Genomic DNA, 23,926 nt, shown 5'->3' with positions numbered 1-23,926 from the left:
GGACCGTCTACTCACCTAATATGTAATCATTGTGTCAAAGCAAGGGTTTTAAACTTTAAGCTTGTTACAGTGCTAAAATAAATAAATTGTCCAATTGGAAAAAATTGGAAAAGCCCATGCTCATGCACAAGACTTCATGGAACATCTTTGAAATGCCTGATTTCAATATGCATTGACACAGATCATGTGAAGCACAAACATCCAAAGTTTGAGGCTAAAATAATTCTATAAAATAACAAAGAGCATTCTGATTATGTTTGAACCATAATAACAGTGTTGAAATTGAAATAAAATTATATTTGCGATCAACAGTTGGCCATTTCTTTTTTTTTTTTGTGCCTTTTTTGAGCTATCTAGTGACACTGATAAAGTGATGTGTGTAGTCATGAAATCAAAAACCCTCTCCTCAACAAAATCCAATCACAAGTGGCTATTGGAGATGCATTTGAATCTATTTATGCAAGATGTAAACAGCTCTCTGTCTCAGCTGACCCCTTGTGATCGGATCACCTGAGACGGATATTAATATTAGGTGTAAACTGCCCTACAAAGGCAAACACAGCAACTACACCAACACTGAAATTAAGAAAAATGGCTTGAGAGTTTTTTCATTGTGTAGCCAAATGTGGATTATAAAATAGTCTAACTCTGTTTTCTCTGAATATGAGCATAGTTGAGGGAAACCCGTCTATCACAGGACAGTCTAAGAGACTACATTTCGGTCATAGCTCAGTTTTGACAATGTGTAGTTACAGTACTGAAGTTTGGCTTTGCAGGGCAGTAACCAGGGCCAAAGATAATTACTCTGAAACTTTTTGACACATTTCTCTGCAGGTGTGTGGAACTCCTGAGTACATCGCTCCAGAGGTGATCTTGAGGCAGGGCTATGGGAAGCCTGTGGATTGGTGGGCAATGGGCATCATCCTGTATGAATTTCTGGTGGGCTGTGTACCTTTCTTTGGAGACACTCCAGAAGAGCTGTTCGGCCAGGTCATAAGCGGTCAGTAACATTCTAAAATCTATTATGTAATAAAGACATGCATCATTCAGGCAAGAGCTTTAGCCGATGCAGATAGTGTTGCATAGTCTTAACTGTGTTTCTCATTAATGGCCATCAGTATCTCATAGGTTCGCAATAGGGCCCTGCAGAAATTTGGCTCCACCTGTCATTTTGCAGACCTGCTCTGGATTTATACCCTGCTATTTATATCAGTGTCATGACTTTGGAATCACATGTGACACTGTGGCTTTTATAGTAGAAGAATGAAATGGAAGCTTTGTTTCATTTCGAAGTTTTAGCAAGCATCACTGTTACTGTTGCTCATACTTGGGGTTAGAGATTTGAACAAACCCCTAACAATATCCCCTTAAACTCTGATGCAGTTTTGGGCTGCCGCCTGCAATTTTTCACACTCAAATTTAAAAGCTTACCATTCAATCACAATAGAAAGATCTGAAATGTAGGTGGTGCTCTAACGCATTTTAGCCCTCACAGATGTGCTCATCCATAGACATTCAGTCTAATTTTCAATTCATGCACCACCCTCATTATTTCATCGAATATCTCGGCCTCTGAGTGGACTAGAAGCTCAATCTATGTGTCAATAGAAAGAGATCCTCCTCTTTGTGATGATGTATAACATTTTATCATCAATAGTCGAAAACATATTTTTCTGATGATTTGTTTAGCAAGCCTTTCCTGCTGGACCACATATTTGGTTCTGGACATCTAAGTTAAAACATTAGAATATTAAGCCAATCAAGCTCACAGACATATAAAAAATGTCTCATTTTTTAGAAAATAGCTTAAGGTAAGAGCAGATTAAAAGTTTTTGACTACTAGGGGTTTACAGCAGCAGTGAATGGCGCATAAATGAGGCATTTGTATATTATCTCTACTCTCTACAGAAATCATATTTCACTTTGTGATTCTTTTAAAAAATATTTCAAAATTTGATAATAAACTGTATATTCACATTCCTGAGAAAGAGAGCTTTCATTTGATATATGACTTGTCCATTTAAGTGCTTTGTGAAAGACTTTTATATTCATATTAATATTTCTACACCTCTAGGGGGCTCTAATTTGCAATGCAAATGTTTTTAGGCCTTATTTCTTTATTTTATGTAACATAAATGTGAAAGTAATTGTATTTTCTGAAAAGTTTAGATTCTAAGCTTTCAAATGATACCTCATATGCCTGACTTATGTATACGGGAACTTTAACATTTTAAGCGTAAACATTTTTGCCAATATAGTGCCCCCCTTTGGACCCACCACCGAGTCCATAGAGTTTAAGGGGCTAAGTATTGAACTGTAGTTTGTAAGTCATGCCGCATGGTTTATTCAACAGGCATGAATGATACCTCAAATCATGCGGTATCCTTTGCCTTGCAAACGATAAAACAGGTGAAAAAATCCCATAGACTTGCATTAAAGGAGGTACTACTGTCTTCTCCAGGGCCCAGATTATCATAAAGACTTGACTCTATGGCCAGTAAGTAACCACCAAGCAATGCCCAGGCAACCACCCAGAGCACCCTAGCAACTGTATAGCAATATGCGAAAAAAAAACAAAAAAAACACAAAAAAAACACTCAGAACCCCCTGCAGCCATACAGGAATTCTTTATTGTTATATACTACTGGTGGCCATAGGACTTTAGAAGTATATAATGCCCCATTGCAAATAGATAGAGCTACTTTACATTTGAAGACCCCATGAAATTGTTGACGTACTTCCTTTAGAAACTGGAAGTTTGGACAGAACATAACGCTTGTCTCCTTATTTATGTATGTATTCATTAAATTTTTTTAGTTTAAATCAGAGCCATGATCCATGATTTGCGTTCTTTTGTTAGTTGGTGACATTCTCATTCTAAAGAGCATTTGATTGAATAAAAATTTGTATAAGCCCTTGAGTACAAGATGACTCATTAAAATGAAAACTGTGCATTTTAAATCCATTTATCTGCTATAAGATAATTGTATTAACTTTAAAGAATACACTAGCATAAACATGATCTCAAAGCCAATAGGCATGGACTAAAAGACACCAAACTCAAATTTATATTTCAGTGGGTTTGAGCAACATGCCTTTGACACACCCCATGATGAAGAAAACACTAAATGGTTTGTGTAGCCTTTAGTATATTCTCCAACATTGGGTTATCATGACTGTGAGTATTAATTAATTTGCCTGACAAAGGCACAGCTATCTGCCATTGCCTAGGGCTTAGATACATATTTATGCTCCTTAATGTGGTTCAAACATGTTGCCATAGAAACAGTCACAAAACAAAGAAAGCACAGCTCCTTATTTATTTCCCCTGCTGGCCTTTCAGCCAAAGTCCATGTCCCCTTTTTATTCTAATCTAATCTAAGTTCAGTTGTGTTGTTTCTCAACAATTGTTTGAATTATGATTTTGTCGAGGGCCTGGTCTTTGATAAGTTTCAAACATTGAACAACCTCCATTAGGTTTGTGTTCCATGAGTTATCACCTTAACAATGGCAGCCCAACAAAACCATAGAGGAGCTTCCATGTTGAATGAATTGCCCTTTTACCTTGTAAAAATTAGAGATCGACTGGTATTGTGTTTTTTTACAAGTAGTGGCAATTATTGTGGCCAATAACGGATATTAAGAACCAATTTTTGTTTTAAGATTTTTTACACAATAATTAATATCATTTGTTTACACCAATAAAAACAAAATTATAAGTTTGATTATGACTGTTTTTATTATTCATGCTTTTACTTTTATACAAAGTTGTTTTTCAATCTTAAGTCACATACAGTATTTTGAGCTATATCTAACTGTTAAAGCAGGGGTCAGGAACCTATGGCTCACGAGCCACAAGTAGCTCTTTGTTAAAAATCAAGTGGCTCGCCGGGTGTCTCACCATTCACCAACACATAATCGTTTAAAACTTTCTAGAAAAATTTTTCCTGCAGAAAGTGTGAGTGCAATTGCAAAGCTTGAAGTCAGTGACACTGTTTTTATTTCCTTTCTCCTGAATTTGTCGTACAGCCTGCTCCTGGTGGACAAGGTTTGAAACAAACACCCTCCAAATGCAGATATTTCATGTGGAGTATTTCGCTGATGTACAAGCCACTGTGGAAGGCGACCTGTAAGACTTCTCGGAGTGATATATTACAAGAAATTAGACACAAAGGTGTGATTATATTTTGAAGAACAGATGAAAGAAAGCCGCTGATACTCGTCTGATTTTATATGTGTGTGCAGTGAGCTCTGCTGTTCACGAGTGCAATGAAAGCACTTCTCCTAGACACGCACATGCATAAGCCATCAATGCTCATGTCTGATTCGCTGTTTGTTCAGAGGCGTGCAACGGGACCCTGTCCTTTTTGCAAGAATAATGTAGTCTATGAGAATGCAGCAAATGATCTCTGATCATCTCTTGAGGTGCTGTAAGTTTAGTTTGCTTCATCTCCAAGGAGCAGTTCGCTCTTACACATTGTGAAGGCCACTCTGCAGGTTCAGTAATATATGTCTTTGTATAAAAGAAACAAAGATGAAAGTGATTAAATCATAAAAAATTACAAGACTCATTCACCTTGACACTAAAATTGAGTTCTATTTTCTTTTCTTTAGGCAGCATTAACTGTATTACCAAAATGCAATACAAACGCATTTGGCAGCATTTTTTGGGAACACAAGGGAATTTATTAGGCTTATTTATTATGATGATTATTATAATTATCTTTACATTTATAATGGTCTTTAGCTCTTAATTTGCTATTAAGAATTTTCCACCTGATGTCGTTGACTGATGCTTGCATGATGGCAAATGGGGCCGTTGGAGATGGTAAATGTTTGGCTTTGGGGAGGTGGTTATCTATAAGATTTTTTAATCACTTTTAATAAAAAATAAATAAATAAATAAATAAATAAAATTCTGTTGCCATTCACTCATGCCATATGCTGTATGACTTTCTTATGTGGAACACCTAGGATAAAATGTGTTTTTATGAACACCTTGCCAAGATGCCCACATGGAAGCACAAAACCAGCAGTCTGTCAGTCAAACAGCATGTAGCTGCTGAACTGACTCAGTAATGTATACAGAATCAGAATGAGCTTTATTGCCAAGTGTTCTCACATACACAAGGAATTTTTTTTGGTGATAGGACAAACAAGTGCACACAGAACATTACACTGAGACACAGAATATAAAACCAGGTAAGAGTATAAATAGACATACAAATAATAGGACATATAACAGAATGGAATATGTACATGTGAAAGTGGTAAAGTATGTGCAAGGTAGGGGTATGTACAGTTATTGAATTAAAAATGTGAATTTACATTAGTACAAGAGATAAGTATTTATATCATTGCACTATGGAGGAGTCTTGAGGCAGTTTAATTGTTCATGTGGAAATTGGCCTGAGGGTAGAAACTGTTCTTGTGCCTGGATGTCCTGATGCTCAGTGCTCTGTAGTGCTGGCCAGAGGGCAACAGTTCAAAGAGGGAGTGTGCAGGGTGTGTGGGGTCCAGAGTGATTCTACCTGCACGTTTTCTCACTCTTGAGTGCGGAGGGATTTCTCCTGAAGTCCACTATCATCTCCACTGTTTTGAACATGTTCAGCTCAAGGTTGTTGTGACTGCACCAGAAAGCCAGCTGATCCGTCACCGTCGCAGATAAGGCAGATGACCGTGGTGTCATCTGCAAACTTCAGGAGCTTGACAGTGGGGTCTTTTGCAGTGCAGTCATTCGTGTACAGGGAGAAGAACAGTGGAGAGAGAACGCATCCCTGAGGAACACCAGTGCTAATAGTGAGGGTCCCGGATGTGAGTTTCCCTACTCTCACTAGCTGCTGCCTATCCGTCAGAAAGCTGGTTATCCATCGACAGATTGGGGTGGGCATGGAGAGCTGGATCAGTTTGGTTGAGACAAGATCAGGCATGATGGTATTGAAGGCTGTACTGAAGTCCACAAATAGGATCCTTGCAAAAGTCCCAGGTCTGTTGAGGTGTTGCAGGATATAATGCAGTCCCATATTGACAGCATTATCCACAGACTTGTTTGCTCGGTAAGCACACCAGAGGAGGTCCAGCAGGGGTCCAGTTTTGTCCTTCAGGTAGGCCAAAATCAGTCTATCAATTGACTTCATGACTACAGACGTGAGAGTGACAGGTCTGTAGTCATTAAGTCCTGTGATTTGGGTTTTTTGGGGGACCAGAATGATGGTGGAGCGTTTGAAGCAGCAGAGAACTTCACACTGCTCCAGTGATCTATTGAAGATCTGTGTGAAGATGGGGGCCAGTCAGCACAGACTTTCAGACAGGCAGGTGAAACACCATCTGGCCCTGAAGCTTTCATAGTCTTTTGTTCCTGAAAGACCCGGCACAAATCCTCCTCATAGATCATAAGTGAAGATTGAGTAGCAGGAGGGGGAGGAGGGGGGTTCCAGGTGGTGTTGGTGTTTGTGTGAAGTGATGATCTGAGCGGGGGAAGGGGTGTGAGACTCGGCTTTTCAAACCTGCAGTAAAACACATTCAGTTCATCAGCCATTAGTTGACTCCCAAACAGTGATCGAGAGTTCTAAAGCTGCACATGGGACAGAGCGATATGCATCCTTTACAGTGGTGTAGCAGTGATCCAGTATATTTCTCTCTGGTGGGGCTTGTGATGCGTTATTTGTATTTTGGGAGTTCATGGGTGAGGTTAGCTTTATTAAAATCTCCCAGAATAATGATAAGAGAGTCTGGGTGTTGTTGCGCTGTGTCTTTGATGTGATCAGCCAGCTGTTGCAATGCAACATGCTTGTGGATGTATATAAACACACCAGAATAAACAAGGAAAACTCCCACGGTGAGTAGAAAGGCTTATAGTTGATGAAGAGCACCTCTAAATTATCTTCTTCAATGTTGTTACATCTGTACACCAACGTTCGTTGATGTAAAAGCATGTTCCACCACCTCTCGTTTTTCCCAATATCTCCGCGATGCGATCCGCTCTGAACAGCTGAAAGCCCGGCAGATGTAACGCACTGTCCAGGATGGCTTCACTCAGACAGGTTTTTGTGAAACACAGAGCAGCGTAGTTAGAAAAGTCCTTATTTTTTTTTTTGAGTAAGCAGAAGCAGTTCATCCGTTTTGTTGTCTAGGGAGCGAACATTCGCCAGATGAATACTCTACAGCGGAGTCCTAAAGCCGCATTGACGTAGCTTCACAAGCACGCTGGCACGCTTCCCTCGTGCGTCTTTTGGATTGCTTGTAAAGCACTGCTGCGCCTAAGGTGTCTAATAAAACGTCTGAATAATCAAACACCAGCAAAAAATTATCAGGTATGCTCTGCCAAATATTCAGCAGTTCATCCCTGCTGATCGGGAAAGAGTGACAAAAAAAACATGACAAACAAACAAAAGTAACAAACGCTAGAGAGCTCCACACCGAAGCAACCATCTGCGGCTGTTGATTTAACATGTTGATTTAGTGTGATTAATAACAAATAACACGTTAAAAAATTTTTACGCAATTAATCATGTAAATTCTGTAATAAAAGTATGGATTTTCCTACCATACGAGCTACAAGTGGCCGGAGAAATCATCCAGTGTTCATTATGTACTTGAAACTGTTGTAGAGGTTATGTCAGCAAGTGAAATAAACTACTTTTTCAAGCTTGAAGTACATCTGTTTTTATGAGCCTCGTGAAAAGGTGGCAGTGCGCCTCAACAAACCTCAAAAGCAGCGCAGCTGAATGAGAACCGCTCACTGAGGAAGCACAACAGGTGGGCGAAACACAACAGAATACCGGAATCTTCAGACATGATTTTCAAAGTTTTCACTTCTTTGAACTTGGCACAGCTTCCTAAAAATGCAGCATTTATGATGCTGAATACCAGTGAGATGCGCCAAACGCGTCCGTCTGAGACACATGTAAATAGATCAACAATTAAAATTAGTGCAGACGGAGTGCAAGAACGCGTACTGTGAGAACTGTACTCAATGCAAAACGGATTGCTGTCAACTGTAGGTTCAATGATGTGTTAAGAGCCATCTGTCTCTTTACATTTAATTTTGTGACATTATATGTTTTAGCCAGCAGGTGGAGGCAAAATACCTTTTTTGTGTGTAATATGAGCCAGTTGGTGACGTGAAGTGAGTCAGCATCACTCAGTGTTCATATTCAACAACACTCCATGATCTCTCGTATTACTACTACACTACTAAAGCTAGGAAATAGCTTTAAACGGCTTTAAACTAACAACTTCAGCATTACAGTGCATCCGGAAAGTATTCACAGCACTTCACTTTTTCCACATTTTGAAATGTTACAGCCTTATTCCAAAATGGATTACATTTATTATTTTCCTCAAAATTCTACAAACAATACCCCATAATGACAATGTGAAAGAAGTTTGTTTGAAATCTTTGCAAATTTGTTAAAAATAAAAAATGGAAAAAAAAAAACACATGTACATAAGTATTCACAGCCTTTGCTCAATACTTTGTTGAAGCACCTTTGGCACCAGTTACAGTCTCAAGTCTTTTTGAGTATGATGCTACAAGCTTGGCACACCTATTTTTGGGCAGTTTCTCCCATTCTTCTTTGCAGGATCTCTCAAGCTCCATCAGGTTGGATGGGGAGCGTCGGTGCACAGTCATTTTCAGATCTCTCCAGAGATGTTCAATCTGGTTCATGTCTGGGCTCTAGCTGGGCCTCTCAAGGACATTCACAGAGTTGTCCTGTAGCCACTCCTTTGTTATCTTGGCTGTGTGCTTAGGGTCATTGTCCTGTTGGAAGATGAACCTTCACCCCAGTCTGAGGTCCAGAGCGATCTGGAGCAGGTTTTCATCAAGGATGTCTCTGTACATTGCTGAATTCATCTTTCCCTCGATCCTGAGTAGTCTCCCAGTTCCTGCCGCTGAAAAACATCCCCCATGCTTCACTCTAGGGATGGTATTGGCCAGGTGATGAGCGGTGCCTGGTTTCCTCCAGACATGACGCTTGCCATTCAGGCCAAAGAGTTCAATCTTTGTTTCTCGTGGTCTGAGAGTCCTTCGGGTGCCTTTTGGCAAACTCCAGGTGGGCTGTCTTGTGCCTTTTACTGAGGAGTGGCTTCCGACTGGCCACTCTACCATACAGGCCTGATTGGTGGAGTGCTGCAGAGATGGTTGTTCTTCTGGAAGGTTCTCCTCTCTCCACAGAGAAACGCTGGAGCTCTGACAGAGTGACAGTCAGGTTCTTGGTCACCTCCCTGACTAAGGCCCTTCTCCCCCGATTGCTCAGTTTGGCTGGGTGGCCAGTTCTATGAAGAGTCCTGGTGGTTCCAAACTTCTTCCATTTACGGATGATGGAGGCCACTGTGCTCACTGGGACCTTCAATGCTGCAGAAATTTCTCTGTACCCTTCCCCAGATCTGTGCCTCAATACAATCCTGTCTCGGAGGTCTACAGACAATTCCTTGGACTTCATGGCTTGGTTTGTGCTCTGACATGCACTGTTAACTGTGGGACCTTATATAGACAGGTGTGTGCCTTTCCAAATCATGTCCAATCAACTGAATTTACCACAGGTGGACTCCAATCAAGTTGTAGCAACATCTCAAGGATGATCAGTGGAAACAGGATGCACCTGAGCTCAATTGTGAGTGTCATGGCAAAGGCTGTGAATACTTATGTACATGTGATTTTTCTTCGTTTTTTATTTTTAATAAATTTGCAAAGATTTCAAACAAACTTCTTTCACATTGTCATTATGGGGTATTGTTTGTAGAATTTTGAGGAAAATAATGAATTTAATCCAATTTGGATTTAATCCATCCGGATGCACTGTAAGGCTCATCACAGCTGAGAGACACAACAGACTGACTAATTACACAAACGCAAGGCGCTTACATCTTACCGGAGTTTCCACATTGGAGAGGACAAAATGGTGGAGGACATTGCGGTTTCTATAGTAGTGAAAGGCTCTTGCGCACTGGCTACGGCGAACTAGGGAGGAATACCCCCGCTTGGACGGCTATTTTTCCACTGAGAAAATAGGATGAACTACACCAAAATTACATTATCTTCAGAAAGCTGACTAACAGACTACTGCATCATTAACAGGTGATCGCACATGCTCCATCTCTCTCTCTCAATCTCTCTCTCTCTCTCTCTCACACACACACACACACACACACACACACACACACACACACATCCTTGTTTCTCCAATAACATGTTAGAAACAGCCTAAGCTGTGATACTAGTAGTTCTGAAGTGATGTTTTTGAGAGAAATTATTCAAGCCACCCCCAAGACAGTAAGGATTTACAAAGGTAAGCTTTTCTGATGGCCCAGAATATTTAAAGATTACATCTATATCAGTTGAGTGACATATTCAAAGTCATAGTGTGAATATATAACCTAAAATTTCTAAATAGCAGGATTTTTTTTAAAGCCGTGTCATAATTATTCAACCCCTATTGCATGCAGCTGTTTCTTAAATATGTAAGGCTACACAAGTAATTGTTTTAAAACAAAATTAAGTCATTGATGACCTGTACAACTCAAAATGTAATTTATATGTTAAAGCTACACTATGTAACATTTTTAATGTTATTGAGAGAGTGCAACAAAAATCCATCTTCCTAACCATGTCTTTACCTAAATACACTTTGATAAACCTATAATAGTGATTTATATTTTAGAGCTGTCGGGACTGATTTCGCGGGAAATTGCATACACATATATATACTTGGCGTCATTTCTGTACACAGAGAAAATAAGCTCCGGCTACTGTAGCGTGTGTATGGGAGTAGCGAGAACCTGAAAGTTTGTCACAACGAACAAGAAAAGTGGTCTATTTGGCCAGAATATCTGGCAGTTATAAAAACTTTACAACGTTTGACCTTATCAGACTACAGACATTGTCTAATGTTAACGAACGTTGCCTAACTTTTGTAACATCATTTATTTCAAAACATCGATGTTTCCAATAAATCAAAACAACAGCATAAGATATGGCAATTATCTGCTCAGATGACATGCTTTCGGATATCCGTCTTTTTCTTTCATTATTTATTTGTCCATTCTCTTTGATAAGATGTCCTGTATCCTTGTGTACACCGGTGCCTCAAACCACATTCATCCGTGCAGAGGAGAAGAGACGAAGCACAACTTATGTCATTACCAAAACTATGTTTTTTTTTGAACCGCTAGAGTTAAGAGTTAAAATTTGCCAAAAAATATATATCTGTAAATCGCTACGACAACTAAAACTTGGGATTAATGAACATAAGTCAACTATTAGATGCCAAGATATAACGTCTCCAGTAGCAAGACATTTTAGTGAGATGGGTCATAACATTAAACAATTAGAATGCATAGGGATAGAGGAAGTTCAAAGATCTCGTAGAGGAGAAGGTTTAATTAATGAATAGTTAAAACGTGAAGCTTTTTGGATTTATACACTCAAAGCATTAGCCCTGAATAATCTAAATGAAGAACTAGACCTATCTTTTTTTCCTTTGATCAAATTATAATTAAACATTCAATTTATGATACATGTTCTTTGGCATAGGACATCAACATAAATTAAAAATGTGAACACTAACATTGATTAATGACAGTGTATACCTTATGTTTCAATGATTGGATCTTTCACATTTAACTGTTCTTGTTTAGTGATTGTATAAAATCATGTAGTTATATTTTGCAATGCTTGTGTGTGGCATGTGGTGATTTTGTGAATTTGCATTCAGATGTATCTGAGTCTGTAAACTGTATTGAGATTTAATCGTGTGTCTTTTATTGTTAGCACCTGGTGATCGCTTAACTGATTCTGTCTTGTGACAAATCATGATTGAATACGTAAAGTCATGTGATGAGTCTACAGAGATGTGGTTTGTATATAAAAAGAGGGTGAATACGATAATTGTTTTACACATTGAGGAAGGCCTGTACACCGAAACGTCTGTGTCTATTTCCCCTTTAAATGTCATGGGATAAAAACATAAACAGTTTAGTATTGGAGTGCGGATCATCTCTTCATTGTAAAACAAAATTAAGCCATCACTCTACAATGGTTTAGTGTCATAAACAAAAATGTATTTCTATGCAAAAAATGCAATTAAAAATAAGCTGTCACAAAAGCCAATAGAGGAGATTATTTCAGTACACAAGAAAGGCCGTGGCTAAAAGTACATTTCCAAGGCACTCCAATTTCCAGACAAAGTTGGCAGCACCATTCATACGTTTTTAAAATATGGTACAAAAGCAACCTTCTTGGGTGTGGAAGAAAGCAAAATTTCACCAAGGGAAATGTTGACTTGAATATTCAAGAAGGAATTTGGAAAGACCTGTGGAGTCCTGAAAGAAGGTTTTATGGATGTATGACACTAAACTGAAAATGAGTTTTAGACCCATGGGTCAGCATTATATCTGAAGAAAGGCAAGGTGATGACAAGAACGACACCATCCCCACAGTCATGCATGGAGGTGGGTCAGTCCTGTTATGGGGGTGTTTTGCGGCTGCAGGAAATGGCTATCCTAACTATGTGACTGACACCATATATTCTTTCAGGTATCAGGCCATTTTGGCAAAAATGTGATGCCTTTATTGTGAAAATTGAAGCTCGGTGATCACTGGACTTTCCAGCAAGACAATAACACCAAGGGTACATCCAAGTTGTCCAAAATCTGGTTCAGGGATAGGTCATGGAATGTCCTTAAATGGCCCTTTCAGTCCATCATTGAAATCCCATTGCAAACCTTTGTTGGGATTTCAAGGTAGCAGTGGTAGCACAGAAACCAAAGAATTCCAATGAGCTGGAAGCTTTTGCTCATGAGAAATGTGTAAAAAATCTAATAGAGAGGTGTCCGAAGCCTGAGAAAACATACCTGAAACATTTATTTGCTGTTATTAAGGATAAAGGATGCTCAACATATGATTGACTTTGGGGATTGAATATTTTTGGCATGACATTTGTGGAGAGAATTAGTTACTCTTAGAACTCTTTGTTCTTAAAATTACTCAAATGTGTCTTAAAAACTTACTTTGACTGTTTTCTGAGGTTTTAGTTGATGTGTTTTAATTCACACAACACAACCAGAACGTATTGCTGGTCAGGGGGGTTGAATAATTTTGATTGCAACTGTATATATATTATCATTTGTCATTTTTTGACTTTTAATTTTTCAGAAATTAACTTCTTAAACTTGTGTGATTAATAGTTGACGGTTTAACACAAAAAATATATTAAGGCAACTAATGCAGTATCCTTTATATATATATATATGTACTTCCTGAAACTTCACTTACATTTTTCCCCACTTCCTGTGTCCAAAATAGGCAATTGAAAGTATGTTGACCTCTCTGTTGCTTCCGTACAATGAAAGTGTAAGGTAACTGAAGCTGTCGGTCCCTAACATTCTCCTTTTGTGTTCCACAGAAGAAAAAGTCATATGGGTTTGTAAAAACATGAGGATGATTGAATAAATAATAAACAGAATTTTTATTTTCTGGTGAACTATCCCTTAAAGCCTAAGATGTTGTGCATTTTTCACTGTTGAATGAGTGTCTGTTACAAAGTAAAACAATACACTGAAGTTATTTTTCATGTATACACCATTGTTAAGACCCAACAAATGATGCCATATATCAGTAGACACAATTAAGTCGAAAGAGTGTGAATATCTGTACAAAATATTGGTCAAACCGCTAATCGGTCTGTCTTTATGAAAACCACAGTTATGATGTTTGGGAAGGTGTTGTTTCTGTGTTGTCACATTAAACTGTTGAGGATGAAACAGTTTTTTTTTTTTTCTCTCTACTCTCAGATGAAATAAACTGGCCTGAGGGTGAAGATGCTCCACCAGCTGATGCTCAAGAGCTCATCACACTGCTTCTCAGGCAGAACCCGCTGGAGCGGCTTGGCACTGGTGAGAGTCCACAGTTAACACACTCATTGGGCTTTGGCAAGTACAGTATATAAATTACAACTGCTGGCCAGTTGGACCAGAAACTTTGTTAAAAAAAATTGCATTAAAAAATGCATGGTTTAAATTGCTGTTTAAGAGCGATAATTTTACCCCTTGAGTCACGAGTTCGAATCCAGGGCGTGCTGAGTGACTCCAGCAACCAAATTGGCCTGGTTGCTAGGGAGGGTAGAGTCACATGGGGTAACCTCCTCGTGGTCGCTATCATGTGTGGTACTTGCTCTCTGTGAGGCGCGTAGTGAGTTGTGCATTGATGCCACGGAGAATAGCATGGGCCTCCACACGCACTACATCTCCGTGGTAACGCACTCAACAAGCCACGTGATAAGATGCATGGATTGACTGTCTCAGACTCGAAAGGCAACTGAGATTCGTCCTCCGCAACCCGGATTGAGGCGAGTCACAACGCCACCATGAGGACTTAGAGTGCATTGGGATTGGGCATTCCAAATTGGGGAGAAAATAAAAAAACGATAATCTGGCTTTTTCCGTTAATTTGAACGAATCAAATGAAAAAAAACAAATGGTTTTCATAAGAAAGGCCAAGTAACTATCTTTTAATGACATTTATCTACAGTAAGTGAAAAATGTGCCACCAGAAGTTTAGCTAGGAAACCAAAAGTCTTTTTCGTATCTCCAGAACTTCATGTGGCATCATTCCCGGCATTTAAAGGGGTCATGGCATGAGGAACCAAATTTTCCTTGATCATTTGGCATATAAGAGGTCATTGTACTATTAAAAACATGCTGTAAGTTTCAGAACTGAAAACTTCCTCCTTAATAGAAAAGAGCATTTATTTAAACCAAGCTGCAAAAATGGCTTGTTTGGAATTCGTGGAACTTGTGACGTCACAAAGACCAAATACATCTGCATATGCAATGCATATTTTTCTGTCATTGCACCCTTGGCCCCGCCCACTGGCACTCAGTCAGTCATACAGGTGAAGGAGGAGAGAGATAGGGCCTGTCATGGGAGATTAGTCCAAAGTGGACTTACACAGGACATCTTCATGTGCCTGTCTGGATTTAAATGTTTTTCTGCATAAACATGCACAGACAGAAGTCTTTGACCACTTGATACATATATCGGGCCACTTTTAAAAGATGCGGTGTCAAGTTACAACTCTGAAGAGGAGAAACTCTGTCATTCAGCTGCTGCCTCGCATTCTTTTGCCCATCTGCGCTATTTTTAGGTGATGGTGTATGAAAACATGATAGAATGATACTGGAAACTGGATGTGGATGTGTCTTCAGCATATTTTAGAGTGGATTATATGATCGGCTCATATCATACCGGTCATAATACGATTCAAGCTTTGCAAAGGAACTGTTATTGAAGGAAGGGGCAGTTAAAACACTTGGATACGATTGCAAAAAACGTGAGTAAACGGTTTCATTCATAATATTTCTTATGTCATGACTGTGTGATAGTTTATGGTGCTAACACCATTTACACCTGACACGTCCGTTGACGTGACACGATGTAACGGCTTGAGGCAGTCTGCACCGGGTGCATCCACACAAACTTTCTAAACCGTTTATTTGTGTTGTTGGCAGTAGTAGTGCCACCACGTGCAGTGCAAAATGGAACAGGACATCTGTTTACTGTTGGCGCGACACAACGAACGCTTCCATGGTAGACAGCATCATTGATTATAATGGGTTCTATTGCTTTTGACGCGACTCTTGCGTCCGGTGTAAACAGGGTGTGAGTGTTAAGTTGTGCTTGAGACGAACAGTTTAATATATTCGGATGCAATTTGTTGGATGTGCATTATGTGTAAACCCTGACATTTAGTTTTATAATGTTGTTGAGCTGGTTCATTCTCTTCCGAATGAGTTTCAAAAATGGCTCTATTCGAGGGGCTTGCATGATGTTAGCCAATCATAACAGTGGGTGTTTACGTTGAAGTTTTAAGGAGGCGCGTAGGACAAAACAGAGCATTTAAGACAGAGGGCCAGAGACAGGGTGGAAAATGATCATATATTAGTAAATTATGACTGTTTTAATGCAAAAAAAAAAAACTAACTAACATTATCAGTGGACCTCAGGGAAGATAATAAAACTATATAAAAAAAGAGCATTTCATGATCCCTTTAAGGTCATCACATTTCTTTCAATATTATGATACTTTCTCCTATCCCATATAATAGTAGAGTAATAAACAAAGACAGCTATAAGTAAACCATTCGCATTCGATTGAGTGTAAACACAGTGGTGCTATCAAAACATTGCTCTGTTTGTTTGAGCATCCTTACCAACCTGATATACTGCAGCAACATTGACTCAACCATAGCTGTTTTTTCTGACCAATGGCAGACGTTAACAAACAGTGTTTGGACCAATGGCAAACAGTCATTATTTTTGCAATTCCTTTTGATGTCGCTTCACCTTTCACCCACTAAAACAAAATGAGGAACAAATTCAAGATAGGTGTAGGAAGTTTTTGTTACAGGTGGCGTTTCATTAATAAACCCACTAGTGTATGATGCAGTATTTGACTCAATGACCTTCATTGTTTGTCGGAGATATAGCTACAAGGGACATTTTTAAATGATTACATTGTCAAAGAGACATTTTTTTAATATATAAAATAACGCAAAAATACGGTTACATGGCCATTTAAAACATAATTATGGTAATTTTTATTAATTCACATACCATTGGCAGGGTTCAAAAGTTACAGCTAATACAGCGACAGCCACAAATATGTGTTTCATATTGCTTACAGGACTGCTACCATCCTTCATATTATTACAGTAGGTCCTATTTTTGTCTGTAGACTATTTGAGGAATACCTGGAATGTAAAGAAAACTGTTTCTCTTATAAAGCCAATACAATTAAAACAGGACTCTTTTAGCCCAGCTCTCCATTCAGCCATTAAAGCAGACTTCCATTTTCACTCACAGAAAATCTCATTGCATGATTTATGTCTATGATGTGCACCCACCCGTGAAAAAGCCAAAGCGCAGTACTTTTCCCCTCATTTGGTAGAGTGTCCGTAGATGGATAGTAAATTACATTTTTAGACATTTTTAGACATTTTAGACTACATATTAGAATGAATGGCCATTGAGTACATTTCTTTTTTTCCATTACATCTCAAAAATCTAAAAGCACACAGCACTAAGGTTGGTCACGATACTAAGATTTCAGTGGTCGATATCAATACCAGTGAAATATCATGATTCTCAATACCAGTTTCGATATGAACAGCATAAACTAATATGCTAGTGAACACACTCCTTTATTTAAAATGTTAAATATTAATTTAAATATTATCAAATTAAATTAGAACTATGGCATGTAGCCTTCAAGGAATTATACTTTACGTTTTTACTAGTAATTATTCAAGAAAACTATTTTTTTGTTTGATTAAAATTAATGCAATGAATAGAATGCAAGGCCCAATGCGTAGATCTTATATTTTGACACATATATTTTTTGTCCTGCCTGTATACATTCACTGACTGTTTTTATGAATACCTTGCCAAGACGGGCACACTGATGCACAAAAGTCTCTGGAAACAAAAAGCTGACTTGTTATTGTGTACTGCTGGTATTGTAGATATATATATATATATATATATATATATATATATATATATATATATATATATATATATATATATATACAGGTGCATCTCAATAAATTAGAATGTTGTGGAAAAGTTCATTTATTTCAGTAATTCAACTCAAATTGTGAAACTCGTGTATTAAATAAATTCAATGCACACAGACTGAAGTAGTTTAAGTCTTTGGTTCTTTTAATTGTGATGATTTTGGCTCACATTTAACAAAAACCCACCAATTCACTATCTCAAAAAATTAGAATACATCATAAGACCAATAAAAACATTTTTTTTAGTGAATTGTTGGCCTTCTGGAAAGTATGTTAATTTACTGTATATGTACTCAATACTTGGTAGGGGCTCCTTTTGCTTTAATTACTGCCTCAATTCGGTGTGGCATGGAGGTGATCAGTTTGTGGCACTGCTGAGGTGGTATGGAAGCCCAGGTTTCTTTGACAGTGGCCTTCAGCTCATCTGCATTTTTTGGTCTCTTGTTTCTCATTTTCCTCTTGACAATACCCCATAGATTCTCTATGGGGTTCAGGTCTGGTGAGTTTGCTGGCCAGTCAAGCACACCAACACCATGGTCATTTAACCAACTTTTGGTGCTTTTGGCAGTGTGAGCAGGTGCCAAATCCTGCTGGAAAGTGAAATCAGCATCTTTAAAAAGCTGGTCAGCAGAAGGAAGCATGAAGTGCTCCAAAATGTCTTGGTAAACGGGTACAGTGACTTTGGTTTTCAAAAAACACAATGGACCAACACCAGCAGATGACATTGCACCCCAAATCATCACTGACTGTGGAAACTTAACCCTGGACTTCAAGCAAATTGGGCTATGAGCTTCTCCACCCTTCCTCCAGACTCTAGGACCTTGGTTTCCAAATGAAATACAAAACTTGCTCTCGTCTGAAAAGAGGACTTTGGACCACTGGGCAACAGTCCAGTTCTTCTTCTCCTTAGCCCAGGTAAGACGCCTCTGACATTGTCTGTGGTTCAGGAGTGGCTTAACAAGAGGAATACAACAACTGTAGCCAAATTCCTTGACATGTCTGTGTGTGGTGGCTCTTGATGCCTTGACCCCAGCCTCAGTCCATTCCTTGTGAAGTTCACCCAAATTCTTGTATCGATTTTGCTTGACAATTCTCATAAGGCTGCAGTTCTCTCGGTTGGTTGTGTATCTTTTTCTTCCACACTTTTTCCTTCCACTCAACTTTCTGTTAACATGCTTGGATACAGCACTCTGTGAACAGCCAGCTTCTTTGGCAATGAATGTTTGTGGCTTACCCTCCTTGTGAAGGGTGTCAATGATTGTCTTCTGGACAACTATCAGATCAGCAGTCTTCCCCATGATTGTGTAGCCTAGTGAACCAAACTGAGAGACCATTTTGAAGGCTCAGGAAACCTTTGCAGGTGTTTTGTGTTGATTAGCTGATTGGCATGTCACCATATTCTAATTTTTTGAGATAGTGAATTGGTGGGTTTTTGTTAAATGTGAGCCAAAATCATCACAATTAAAAGAACAAAAGACTTAAACTACTTCAGTCTGTGTGCATTGAATTTATTTAATACACGAGTTTCACAATTTGAGTTGAATTACTGAAATAAATGAACTTTTCCACGACATTCTAATTTATTGAGATGCACCTGTATATATTCGCTTTATGGTGTTTCGTCTGGTTAGGATGCAGAGTAATGCTGAATCTAGAGCTGAACTTTGATTTGCTGTGTGTATTTCAGCAGGAGGGGCATACGAGGTCAAGCACCATCAGTTCTTTCACAGTCTGGACTGGAACAGTCTGCTGAGACAGAAGGCAGAGTTCATCCCTCAGCTTGAGTCTGAGGACGACACCAGCTACTTTGACAGTGAGTGACAGTCTGCCATTAAAAGTGTGGAGTCATCTCCCTTCACAGTGCATGCAGAACAGGGCTCACAGCCACCACAGATCTGAGTTTGTTTTTATTTCTAAGAGAGGATCAGATGTTCCCAGGCTGACAGATTAGTCACATTAGTACAGGACAGTTGGGTGATGTCATTTGTTTGGAACAACATCAGCTATTTTCTCTATCAATGTGTCAGTATCATTTCTGGATAGCTTTCTGTCCAAGCGTGTTATGAAATGCTAAAATATTTACCCTATAAAGAAGTGCGTATCATATTTGATACATGATTTTCCAAAGCCTCTGTATTATAAATATGGCAAATACATTGCTGAAAAACCTGTTGTACTGTATGCAGCACACTAGCTGTCTACTGCCTCTTGGTGAAAGTTTATGTGCTCACCTTGTAATATCATTACAAAAATGATGCACATGTCTTTTTGCAATGAAATTTTTGCTGCTGATTTGGATAAAGCAAATAACAGTAACGTTTATATTTTTAGTGATGTTTCAAAATGAATATTTGCTGAATTGAAGCCACTTGTGCTTGATGAAACATTATCTTATAGAATTTTGTACTTTTTTTATTTTTATGGAAAAGCCACTTTGAAATGTATCAAATATGATACAACAGGCTTTACATGCATATGTAATTTTATATATGCAGCTTGCTCTGCCTTTATATAAAGCTTTGTATATAAAGATTGTTTTACGTTGTAAGCTATTATGATGTTGTCTTACTATAACATAGATTTATGAACATACTGTGGTGCCACATTAAAGGGATAGGTCACCCAAAAATGAGAATTGTCATCATTGTCTGCTCACCTTTTTTGCCTTCTGACATGCATATATAACAGAGTTTCTACTAAGAAATTTTGGTGCCGGCCAACAAGTCCAGAAATAATAACGTTTGCCGGACAAATTGGAAAAAATCTGGCCATCTCATTTTGGGGTTAATTATATTCTGTAAACGTGATGGACTATGCATAATAATGCAATATAGGCCAATAATGACACAATAAAAAACAAAAACACGATATTCTATGCTTTTCTATAAAGTTAAAAAAAAAAAAAAAAAATGCTAACAAAACAACTAAACTGAAATTTCCATATCTTGTTCTGTGTGGAACACAAAAAGGAGATATTTAACAGAATATCCTAGCTGCTCTTTTACATACAATGGTAGTGGGTGGCAGCTAGTGACTGTCAAGATCCAAAAAGGATAAAAGAGGACCAAAAGAAGTCCATACAACTTGGGCGCTATATTCCAAGTCTTCTGAAGTCACATGATATCTTTGTATGAGGAACAGATTATAATTTCATTCAAAAACATTTAGGCACATTCAAACCTGGCACATCACGATATACACGAAAACTGATTAAGTTTGTTTTTGGTTTCTTCTCCTTTTCCTTTCTATAGTTTTGAATGTGCAGCACTTCTAGCTGTATACAAACAAAGAAATTCTAGCATGAAACAGGAGCACACCAGGAGAAATCAAACATGACAGAATTTTCACTTTTGGGTGAAATGTACCTATAAAATTATTTTGAATAATGGAGTCTTGAAATAACACGCATGAGAGCACCTTGGCATCACAGCTCAATGTGACACATTTTCCCCTTTTACTCACAGCACGATCTGATAGGTACCATCACTTAGAAACTGAGGAGGAGGAGGATGCCAATGATGAAGATTTCAACGTGGAACTGCGGCAGTTTTCCTCATCCTCACACAGATTCTCCAAAGTGAGTTCTCTCTCTCTTGTTTTCTTTCACACACCTGTCAGTCATCCTGAGATGTGATACATACAAGAGGGGATCATTTTGGTTGCTATGCTGATTATTCTGCGGGTTTAAAACGTCTACAACTCCAGTGCTGTCACTGTCTGCCTCTCGCATGGAGTTTAGCTTGTAGATCTACTAGCATTTACTTTGGCGACCGAGATCTATTTCTGTCTTACAGGGAACAAAAGCACATACTACAAATACTCATAGCACATTGTTGCTCACAGGCATACAGGGTTTTGGGGCAATGCAGTATCAGTAGGTTCAAGGAACTATCATGTATGCAGTGAAAGTATCTGGTGAAACCTCTTTTGTTTTAGATCGTGATTCTCAAAATGTATAACTTTGTCGCAGATTTGATTTCTCTTTTGCATGTGCCCTATAGGTATTTTATTGATTGTCAAGAATACGTAGAACAGAGATAGCAGACAGTACAAAAGATATCTCGAGTACAACAAAATAACTGGGGGAAAAAATAATACAATTTGTAAATAAAAAAAATGATACAAATGACTAAATATACAAAAAAATATTAAAATAGAATTAATATAATTAATAAAAAAATATATACAGTATATATAGTATAAATACTAATATATATATATATATATATATATATATATATATATATATATATATACTGTATGTATATACAGTATGTACATATATATGTATGAATAAATGTTAAACTTATATAGTATATTATTTCTTATAATAAATATTACCCTCTTCAATCAGCTATGCATTTAAATTACTCTCTATGTCCGTAAAGAATCATCATCAGAAAAACAAAACTTTCCAAATTGACCAAAACACATACATTTTGTTCTATATAAATAAGGTAATTTTAGACTTTTAATAAAATCCTTCATAAAAGAGTTGTAAGCCAAGAACAAATCCAACCAGCTCTGAGGTGAATTACAACATCAAAAACTTTGTTTTGAGGCAAAAAAGTATTTGAAAATTGGACAAAAAGCCAAAGGTACAAGACTGTATACTAACTGGGCACAGACTTAAATCCCATGAAGCATTGTGAATGATGTAATTGAATAAAAAAAATATGGCAAGATATAAAACTATTGATTTTAGGTTGTTGCTTACAAGTATAGAAACAATATATTTTACATTTATTACAAAATATTACAATATTTACAAATTAGTGGTCGACCAATATATCACCGAGACCCATAAATCAGACGATATTCTGACTTTTTTAATTATCTGCATCGGACGATAAATTTTCCCGTTTGGCCGTTTTTTTTTTTTTTTTTTTTTTTTTTTTTTTTTTTTGGGGGGGGGGGCACCGAAAATCACCTGCTTGCATATGAAGCGACTGAGACATGTAAACGACCAGTCACGGTTCGTTTTGTTGTTATGTGCCATCGTGTTACTACAAAAATAGACCGGTGTGCAACACAGTCTCATTTAAACAGTCCGCATATCAGAACTGTGGCAGAAACGTTTGCGCACATAATGTTAAAATGCTCATCTGTTTCATTCTCCCTCTCTCTCCTCAACGGTTCCCTGTAACTTTTAACTGTCTTGTCTAATGAGAAAAAGGCAAATATCAATAAAACTAATAACATATACATCTGCAAATATGCGCATATCTCATTTAAACAGATGTAATAAACCAACCTCACACAACTTCAGCAGATCCAGCGTTCTGTGGATAGCTCATATATCTTCCTCTGAAGTACGTATTCTAACAGTCTCTCCTCAGCAGTTCCCTATAACTTTTCTAATGATAAAAGGCAAATATCAATAAAACTTGTATTACAGTATATACCGTTTGCAAATATTCAGATATCTCATTTAAACAGATGTCATTCATGAACCTCACGAAAATCTTAGCTCTCATCTAATATCTTCCTCTGAAGCGCGTATTCTATCAGCCAGAATCAAAAACTTCAGGATCAGGATCAAAAGTTCCTCTCCTTCACAAATCATGATGGTCAGTCCGTGACATTCCAATTAGGCGATCCAGGCTGTTTAAACTGTCAGGAGATTGAGGCTCGCGCTGGATCCACATGAGCGTGTTAGTGCAACGTCAAGGCTGTGTCCGAAACCCGGAAAACGCTGCCTCTGGAGGCTGTATACAGAGGTATGATGAAAATAACGTGCTTTTCAAACTGTTTGAAGATCAGTTTCCTTAGGAGTTCCATTCATTCAAAACAGCTGTCAGTTAAGCCATTAACTGATTAGGCAGCAAGGTAGCAAGTCAGCTGCCTAAGTTTTCGGAATGTAGCCCGAAGTAAAAGCACTTCACGTGTGCAATAAGTAAATGTCTTATTCACTATCACTGTATGTACACTTAGTTTATTCTGTATATTTGAGAAAATGTAATTGCTAATGTGGACATGCCATCCGTGGTTGCTGGGCTACGGTGTGTACTGTTATTTCCTCCCTTCTAATATATTAACAATTTCCTCATGTGCTAATAAATTACTAAAATTTGATGACTAAACAGAAATCAGAAGAAACTGCTATCTACCATTTAAAATACAATATTATTTTTTTAGTTTTGTGTGAAATTGAGTAAATATAGTGCTAAATAAAAGATATCATTTTTATGTTTTTTAGCAATTTTATGTTTGTTATTTACTATATTAAATTGTGTGATATAGTGGCATTATATCGGCCACCCTGCTCTCTGGATATTGGCATCAGCCATTAAAAAACCCATATCAGTAGACCACTAGTAAAAATATATAAGTAGTTTAAGGGTGAAGG

At 38.0% G+C, this 23,926-nt stretch overlaps 1 protein-coding gene across 1 annotated transcript in view; it reads left to right on the top strand.

Annotated features, from left to right (window-relative positions):
- Positions 1-23,926, top strand: part of LOC127419013 (microtubule-associated serine/threonine-protein kinase 4-like) — a 202,320-nt gene that overhangs the window by 162,970 nt on the left and 15,424 nt on the right. Inside the window, exons 18-21 of the mRNA XM_051660033.1 lie at positions 835-1,000; positions 13,795-13,896; positions 19,265-19,390; positions 21,042-21,154. Of these exons, the coding sequence (XP_051515993.1) occupies positions 835-1,000; positions 13,795-13,896; positions 19,265-19,390; positions 21,042-21,154 (507 nt within the window). The remainder of the gene's footprint in view (positions 1-834; positions 1,001-13,794; positions 13,897-19,264; positions 19,391-21,041; positions 21,155-23,926) is intronic.

Source organism: Myxocyprinus asiaticus, chromosome 3, assembly GCF_019703515.2.
Source record: "Myxocyprinus asiaticus isolate MX2 ecotype Aquarium Trade chromosome 3, UBuf_Myxa_2, whole genome shotgun sequence".
In the NCBI taxonomy this organism is placed as follows: domain Eukaryota; kingdom Metazoa; phylum Chordata; class Actinopteri; order Cypriniformes; family Catostomidae; genus Myxocyprinus; species Myxocyprinus asiaticus.
The sequence above is the reverse complement of the archived record's forward strand: the minus strand, read 5'-3'. Positions and strand labels throughout refer to the sequence as shown.